This window comes from Fragaria vesca, linkage group LG4, assembly GCF_000184155.1.
Source record: "Fragaria vesca subsp. vesca linkage group LG4, FraVesHawaii_1.0, whole genome shotgun sequence".
NCBI lineage: Eukaryota > Viridiplantae > Streptophyta > Magnoliopsida > Rosales > Rosaceae > Fragaria > Fragaria vesca.
In genome coordinates, this window is record NC_020494.1 from 10,254,388 (window position 1) to 10,263,682 (window position 9,295).

The following is a 9,295-nucleotide window of genomic DNA, read 5'->3' on the forward strand; positions in this document are numbered from 1 at the left end:
TAGTAGGAGACGAGGCATAGTCACCCGCTTTTCGGCTAGTTTTCATCAGTAGGTTACCTGTTCAACCTACTCGTGTTTTCTTGCTTCCGCTTGTGTTTAGTAGCTCTGAATACTTTAGAATTTTTGTATATTATGTGATGTTCAGAAGTGTAATATGAAATTTTCGAGTTAGGGTTGTCCATCTACAAGGGAGATTTTCTTAATCTTTTCAGTAAATTTTCCTTGGAGGTGGTCCCCGCACGACTTATTCTGGGTTTCAGGGTGAAATTCGGGGTGGGTCGTGTCAGGTATGCTAGCACTATTCTAGTTTAACATTACGCTCATCTAACATGAGCCTAACAACTATGAAATCTAGAATAGAACTTAGGCAGAAATAAGTACCTAAAACTTTGAATAAAAGAAAATATTGTATATAGCCAAGCTAAATACTTATAGGCTCCTTACAAACGTAAGAAAATTTGGCTCCTTATATAAGGAAAGAAATTTGGAACATCTTGAACCTACAGTGAAAATCACAAGCCCATGATGCCTTTGATTCATAGCAAAGCCTGTAGTTGGTGTGAGCTCAAGGAAACCCAGCCCTTGATTCCAGCCCAGACAACAGTCACACTACCAGCCAACCTCCAAGGCTGGGAATGAGAAGATGAGAGATTCCATAAGTTTATGTACTAAGGACGACGTGATTGGCTTGTCTGGGTTTGAAACTTTGGCACACTTTTCTCTTTTTTCTCGTGTTCAAGCTTTTCATAATTAGGGAGTTTTTTTTTTTTTCACAAATACTCATGTGGCAGTTTTGTGGGATACATATGGCGCCACATAATCATCAGTAGGGTCGAACCTGAGGCGAGGTCTAAAAATGATGTCTTCTAACACGCCAGAATTAAAAAAAAAAATCATAGTTGAAAGAGAAACAAGAGACCACTACAAAACCGAGAATTTTAACATCACTGCTCATCATCATCGCCAACATCAAACTTTTCTCTCTCCCTTCTCTTCTCTTCGAAACCCAATCATATCTCTCCTTTTTTTCTTTTATTCAAAAACCAAAAACCCAAACAACTCCGACCATTTCTCTCCTCTGTTTTTCATTCAAAAACCCAAAACTCAATCAGCTCCAACCATTTCTCTCCTATGTTTTTCATTCAAAGACCCAGAACCAAAAAACCTATAAGCTTTAAGCTTTAGCTTCTATGGAGGATCGTCCTTCTTGCTCACGGCAGCTGCTAGCTTTTGGTGCCCTGAGAATTTTTGGGCCTGAGACAGTTGCCTTTTCGGCCTCACCTTAGATCCGGGCCAGATCATCATATATCAGACATATTAGTTGTTTATAACCATGTCAGCACTTGACATATTTTTTTAACAGCCTTGTTCATCAAGGTATGAATTTGTCTAACGGAATAAAGCTCGGGTATGAAAACGCAAATGTGGTATGAATTTGAAAGTGGCCCTATAGTTCGGGGGGTCTTATGTAATTAATTCTTTATGGTATTAAGTGCATTGTCATTTATGGTGACAATTGTATGAGAATTAGCTGCATAATCAAATGCATGTATTGACATAAATGTGCATCTATATAGTAATGAATCTGGAATAAATTGGTAACTTATATATGAGAAATTTATAGTTGTATAATGAATTGGCATAAATGCGCATCTATATAGTAATGAGTGTTGGCATAAATGCGCATATATATAGTGATGTATCTGGAATAAATTGGCAATTTATGTATGAGTAATAGGTGCATAATCATACGTATGTACAGTAAAGCCGTTATAAATGAATAATGTTGGGACCACGAAAATTATTACTTTAAAGAGTTATTATATTATTGGTAAATAAATAATTACTCATTTAAATTGATATTAATTACTTTATAGAGAGTTTTGTTGTTAAGAGTTTCTTTATAATTCAGGGGGTCTTATGTAATTAATTATACTATAAATAGCTAAATACATGACTTCTGTTTTACACTCACATTCATGAAACATTACAATCTGTTAATTTTTAATCACCTCTCTGTAATCAATTATCTGAGAAAAGTAGTACTCAGCATGGAGACATGGTTGCTCATCCTCAGCTCCATCTTTATCTCTATGTTCCTCATGTTAATTCTCTCTGTCCATCCCAAGACGAAGCAGCTTCCGCCAGGACCCTTTACCATCCCCATAATCAGCGGCTTTTTATGGCTCCGCAAACCCTTCACGGAGCTTGAGCCAGCCATCCGGAATATCCAGGCCCACTACGGCCCAATTATCACCGTCCAAATTGGCTCCCAGCCCTCCATCTTCATCTCCAGCCGCTCCTTGGCCCACCAGGCCCTGATCCAAAACGGCGCTGTCTTCGCCGACCGCCCACCAGCCTCGGCCACCACCAAAATATTCAGCAGCAACCAACACGAAATCAACTCTGCCCCTTACGGCCCCACGTGGCGCCTTCTTCGCCGCAACCTCACCTCAGAAATGCTCAACCATTCTCGCTTGAAATCCTACAACGGGGCTCGCAAATGGGTCCTCAACATCCTCGCCAACCGCCTAATGAAATCTCAATCCAAATCGAACGGAGTCAAAGTCATAGACCATTTCCAATACGCCATGTTCTCGATGCTTGTACTTATGTGTTTTGGTGATAAACTTGATGAGAAGCAAATAAATCAAATACGACATCTCCAAAGACCGCAACTGCTGACTAATGGCCGGTTCAACATTCTCAATTTTTGCCCTTCAATCACGAAAATTGTATTGAAGAAGTGGTGGGCGGAGTTCCTCCAGTACCGAAAAGACCAAGAAGATGTCCTAGTCCCTCTAATTAGAGCCCGGAAGGAGGCCAAGGTAAAAGAGGAGGGTGAAAATTATGTGCTATCTTACGTCGACACGCTCTGTGGTCTTGAGCTTCCTGACAAGAAGAGGAAGCTGACTGAAGATGAAATCATAAGCCTATGTTCAGAATTTATGAATGCAGGTGTAGATACTACTACAACTGCATTACAGTGGATCATAGCAAACATTGTCAAGTATCCAACGGTTCAAGAGCAGCTTTTTGTAGAGATTAAAGGAGTTGTGGGGGAAACAGAGGAGGTGAGAGAGGAGGTCTTGCAGAAGATGCCTTATCTACAAGCAGTAATCTTGGAGGGGCTGAGGCGCCACCCGCCGGCCCATCTTTTGAGTCCGCATTCTGTCACACAAGATATCATTTTGGGAGGTCATGTGGTGCCTAAGAAAGGCACGGTCAATTTTTTGGTGGCGGACATGGGGTGGGACCCAGAGGTGTGGGAGAACCCTATGGATTTTAAGCCGGAGAGGTTTTTGAATAACGGAAATTATGAGTTTGATATAACTGGGAGCAAAGAGATTAAGATGATGCCGTTTGGGGCTGGGAGAAGAATTTGCCCTGGCCTTGGTTTAGCGTTGCTTAATCTCAAGTATTTTGTGGCGAATTTGGTCTGGAAATTCGAGTGGAGAGGTTTAGAAGGAGAGCATGTTGACTTGACTGAAAAGCAAGAGTTTACCATGGTCATGAAGAATCCATTGAAGGCTCACATTTCACCAAGAGTCGTGAAATGAATAAAGGGTTCTTGCTTCTAGTGTGTTATTAACTTATTATGAGTTAATTTTATGAAATTGTACGCAAGGGTGGTTTTGATATATTAGAGATATGAGGGCTGAGATGAATAATTAAAATAATGGTTATTTTTAATGGAAATGTGCCAAGACTTTTTTTTTCAACAAGGTAAAAAGAAAACACACTCAAATTGTGGTGACATAACTAAGCAGGCAAGCTAGTACGTGCACCCGTCCTACATCGCCCGGGGGAGACAAGTTGCCATGTTTATATGTGCAGAACTAGCACCTTACATTGAGACGCGTTTTGGGGTGAAACCTCAAGAACAAAACCGTGAGGGTCGTTGGGCCCAAAGCGGACAATATCTCAATGGATTGGGCCGGGCTGTTACACAAATTACAAAAGCCCTATTACAACCAACACCTAGGGAGTCAAAATAGAAAGAAGGACTAGTTGCAAGAGGAAGGGATTTCTTCTAAGCCTGCGTTCCAAGTTGATGTCCCAACTTTGCAATAACATTAGCCACAAAATTCGCTTCTAGATGAATATGTGTGAAAGATACTTGACCAATAAGGTGCCAAGACTTTATTAGTTGATCGAGCTAGTAGTATAAACACAATTCACCCATGAGGGGTGTCAAAATAAATTGTTTCATAGAGGTCAGTACAAACTAAGGCATGAATATAATGCATGCTATTTTGAAATAGAGTGAAGTAGAAGTAGTAATTGATTGATGTATAGGGAGTTCAAAACATGGTGCCGCAAAAGTGATAGTTGTTGAGCATGTAATATGACATATACATAATATTATATAAAATCATTTAATTGATGCTTAAATTATTTTATTGTGATATCTTAGCCTTTGTAGATTACTAGCAGAAGACAAAATTCATATTTCTCTTAGCAATGGAAGAGGAGTCTTTGAATGCTAAGTTGCAAAAAAATTGCTAATATCGTGCCTCAAACATGGAAGAAGAGTTGTAGTTTAATCATTCGTCGGTGAGTCGCGGCCTGATTGGTTAAGATGTTAACTCTAGAACTTTTAGTTATTATTATTTTTCTCTAATTTACTAGAAACAATAAGTAATGGCTTAATTTGGTTTGCAAGGATTAGAGGGCAACAACCATGATTGAATCTAATTAACTTTTAAGAAAGCAGTTAGTTAGTTAGCTAATGCCCTAATTATAAATCTGGTTATTTATGATATAGGGGATCGATGAAGAAATGTTTGATGTTTTGGAAAATATGTTTATCCATTAATAGCTCTAGTTGCACTTGGAACACAATGAGGTAAAGCTCCAAGCTTCTTTTGGGTTAGTCATATTTTTTTTGTGTAATGTTTTTCTTTATATTTGATGATGCATCATGCTTTTGTTTGTTTTGAATTCGTTTAGTTTCTAGTATTCTTTAGACAAACTTTATTGACAAATCTCTAAATACATAATACACACCCTAATTTTTCTACAAAAAAACATATATATTAGAAAAGAAAATTAAATTAAAAATTAATATTTTTTTATGAAGCCCGCACGGGCAAAAAAAAAAAGTGATATACGGAATGTCTCTGTTCAAAACTTGTGTTTGTGATTCTTGTTTATTTTTCAATATTTGGTTGATATGAATTTTGATGTATACGTAGGTTTAACTACGCTAGCTACCTAAAAGAGCCAACAACATGAGTAACAACTATAGACGTTCATGACACATAGTTCATTACAAGACCGACTACTTATAAGTCGTTCCTCCTGCTCTTTGATACTTTATAGTAATAAAGTTCTATCAGATTCAGTAAGTGAAAAATAAAATACAACGCAACCAGAATATCAGAGCGAGGTATAAAATTGATCCACTCTACCTAGAATGTAGAACATGTTCATGAAATATGAACGAATTGGCAAAAAAAAACTACGAGTGATGCAGTGAAGCTATTTTTGATTAATTTTCAAGGAAACTTAGAAGGGTGATAATAATAGTATACAGTACTTGTAAAAATGTTCATTTCGATATATGCCTATTTACTATGTCGGTAGAACTTACTGTCAGTACTTGTCTTTTTTTTCAGCTCCAAGAGATGGAAGTTTAACCATATAATTCTAGAGAGCTTATGGACTTCACTGTTGTTTCAGATTTTGACTGGCCTAGGTTTCCAGAGGTTGATATTACCCTTCCTGAAGAGATGGTATGCATTTCTAACTTTTAGTCGAAAAAAGTTCATATTGCTACAGTTTGTTGAAAAATCTTTTTGTGTTTGATTTTCGATGTGGTCCAAATTAGGAACGGAGTCGAAAGGCTTTTGAAGACATGTACAAATCTGAAACAACAAAACTTAAGAGACTTCGTTGACCTTATTCATTGGGGACATGCATTCTTAATGCCACGTTTGATGGACGAGACATGCATTGAATTAATTGCTTCAGTTCCTCAAATAAGTTATGTCAATCACTTTTATGGAGGTTTGTTTATGGAAATTGTTGCATAATGTCTGCTAACTTTTGTTAGCTGTTCACTAATTTGTTCGTCATTTTTTCAAGCTGTTTGATAAAATTACATTTTTGAATATGTTGCGTTGTTGATGCTGTTCAATGATGTAGATAAGTTGAGCCGTTCAGAAATAAAGGCTCGCTTGGGCATTACTGGTGATGTCTTCGTTAGTTTGGTCAATTCTCTGTCACGCATCAAGTGCAAACTTATAGATATGGCGCAAACTGGAGATCTAGTTGTGTTCAACTCTGAGTTCAGTGTGAAAATTAATAGACTTCAGGTTTGCCATATCTATCATTTTCCATATCATTTGCTATTATATATTAGAAATATACTAATTTCAATTTTCCCTATTTTAGCTCCTTTCCCACAAGTTGATCGATAAGAAGAAGGTGATAAAAAAAGTTGATATGCAGAGGACTGATATGATAGATGCAGCACTTGTGCACATTGCGAAGAGTAAAAAAGTTATCGGTAATACTGAATTGATCAAGGAATGTCTCGAAGAACTAGAAGGTTTTTAGTTACATATTCAATATTATGCTCTTCTTAATGGATAACTGCAACTTTCCATAAGGTTTGTATCAGGATGTCCTATTTGCATTGGTTTGTGTCAATGTGTCATATCTGCATTTTCCTTTTCTTTTCTTTTTTTTTGTTGTTCTCTAATTTCATTACAAGTTTGAAAAAGATGCTTCCTTGTTGTGGTTAATGTAGTCGTTTCGGCTTAGTTTCTCTAATTTTCCTTCTCTTTTTTGGCTTTGATCAACTCAGAAATAATAACAAATGTAATCATGAGAATGATATGAAAAAATTAGATAGTTTTCAGTCATGTAAATGTGGCAGCCAAGTATTATATATGAACACTATTTTCTTAATTATATGTTATAGTCACACACATATTTAGTTTCGGCATAATGAAACTGCAGCCCAGTATCGAAGTGATCGAGACACGGATTAAATATCTGGTTGGACGTGAATACATAAAGAGAGTTTCTCAGGGGGGAGCGTCTAAAGTGACTTACCATTACATTCCGTAGATTGCTCGAAGCGGTAGTGTTCTGTGATGTGGTAGCATTGTTTCGTCGAAGCAACTTTAATTGATGGTCTGAGAGCTTGTACTCTTATTTCTATAATGATTTGGTATAGAGATTTTGATAAGGAGCATTAATTGTGTGATCTAGTAGCATTTTATTTTTGTCTAGAGACTTCAACAGATGGTTTGAGAGATTTGTTTTGCTGTTTTGGTATTAAGGAGTGTGAATGATAATTTTGGTACAGTTAAAAGATTTATCATCAGATGTTGGTAAATGTTCCGCTTACCTGGCAAAATTGGTTAGTTCTTCTTGTGACGTTTTATTGTTTGTTCCATATTCAAGGGGAAGACCAAAAGAAAAAGAAAAAGGAGATATTGACGTTTTTTTCCCTATCTTTCTTGGTCTTGGATCAGGATAGAGGCTGAACAAATTGTCTTGATCAAATGTAAGTTTCTCATTTCAAGTTTTCAACTCATTTTGGATGAAAATCAGAGACATGATATTATATATTACAATTGAAAATCAACACAATATTCATGATTCATGTTCAAATAAGGGAGTTTTTAAAATTATATCCAGCATATATAAGCCATGTTTGAATGAGAAATTACCTTAATGGTTATTCTATGTATTTATATATAGTTTTATAACTAGCAAAGAAGCACATCAATCTATATAACCCCTGCTTCAACTGGCATGTAACCATCAATAAAATATTCCACATGGCTTAGTAGACAAATTTTGGGATCCGAAATTAGCATGATTCAATTTTGTGAGAGGAATTCCCAGCATATATGAATTTACAAGATAGTTTCCATATTTGCAGCCTAAAAAGAGATTAAGTTGTAATACTGATCAGCATGGCTGGTCATGAAATTCTTAAAGCCTGAGGCGAAGAAAAAAAAATGTGGCCTTGTAAACATATATACATTTTTTTGTAATAAATTGCTATAAAAAATAATGTGTTGTTTCCATATTTACAGCCTAAAAAGAGATTAAATTGTAACACTAATCAAGATCAGCAAGGCCGGTCATGAGATTCTTATAGCCTGAGGTGAAGAAAAACAATGCAGCCTCTTAAACATATATACAATTTTTTTTTTTGCAATAAATAGCTATAAAAATATAGCAAACCACATATACCTTTTCTAAAAAGATTTGAAACACAAAAACATCTATTTATAATTTTATATTGTTTTTAAACAAATAAGGACAGACTGTTTTCTGTTTTATCATGTGTCATAGTTTAATTTATCAAACTAACCTTATACATATTAAATTAAATTAAATCACACCCCATCACGTCTTCTTTTAGCTGCTATTAGACTTGCTGAAATGTTGTTGCTACTGTCGATTGGAATGTTGCTGCTACTCAATTGAATTAAAGCTGCTACTATCTACTGAGAAACTCATTTTAAGTTATGCTACTGCAATCATGTTCTGCTATTTTGCTACTGCACTCCCCAAACTCGTATTTGTATTGTTGTGCTACTACATTATTACTCGTTCGAGTCTGCTACTGTACTCATCATTATTACCCAGTCATCATCCCTGCTACTTGTCATTGAATACATCATCCCTACTACTGCACTCATCTCATGTTGCTGTGCTACTACACTTATTATACTCAAGTTCTCATCAATTTCAAAATGGAGCAACCTTGAGAGCAACCATGTTAAATGCTCATCTATCCCCAAATATCATAACCTACATTTATACCCATTACCCCATACTATTACTCCAAGCCTCTCAACCCACACGCTAGCTCACATGCACTACCTTAACCAACACCAACATTTCTTTCTCTCTGAAGTATCAAACTTCTTCTCCTAATACATAATAGCTGCCTTTTGCTTAATTTTCACATTGGTTCCACTCATCGTCGTCCCTTCAAACCAATCGGAAAGGTCATCGGCAAAGAAGGCATCCAGAAGTTTCATGAAGCGTGCAAGGCTTCCATCAATTGCCAATGTCATGAACCCATATCTGATATCATCACCAACTTGATCCATGAACCGAGGTGCGATCTCAAGTTGGCTTGAGGCATCTTAGCCCCTTGAGCCCAGGTAACCGAGGTGCGATCTCAAGTTAGCTTGAGGCATCTCAGCCCCTTGAGCCCAGGTCGAGCTATCCTCATATCACAGATTTGTCGAGAGAGAGAGAGAGAGAGAGAGAGAGAGAGAGAGAGAGAGAGAGAGAGAGAGAGAGAGAGAGAGAG

The 9,295-nt window shown here is 36.8% G+C and overlaps 1 protein-coding gene across 1 annotated transcript; it reads left to right on the forward strand.

The window, feature by feature from the left end:
* Nucleotides 1-1,991: 1,991 nt before the first annotated feature.
* LOC101305843 (cytochrome P450 89A9-like) lies at nucleotides 1,992-3,560 on the forward strand. Its single transcript, XM_004298049.1, has one exon. It carries the CDS (start codon nucleotides 2,052-2,054, stop codon nucleotides 3,558-3,560), a length of 1,509 nt encoding a protein of 502 aa, XP_004298097.1. The 5' UTR covers nucleotides 1,992-2,051.
* The last annotated feature ends 5,735 nt before the right edge of the window (nucleotides 3,561-9,295 follow it).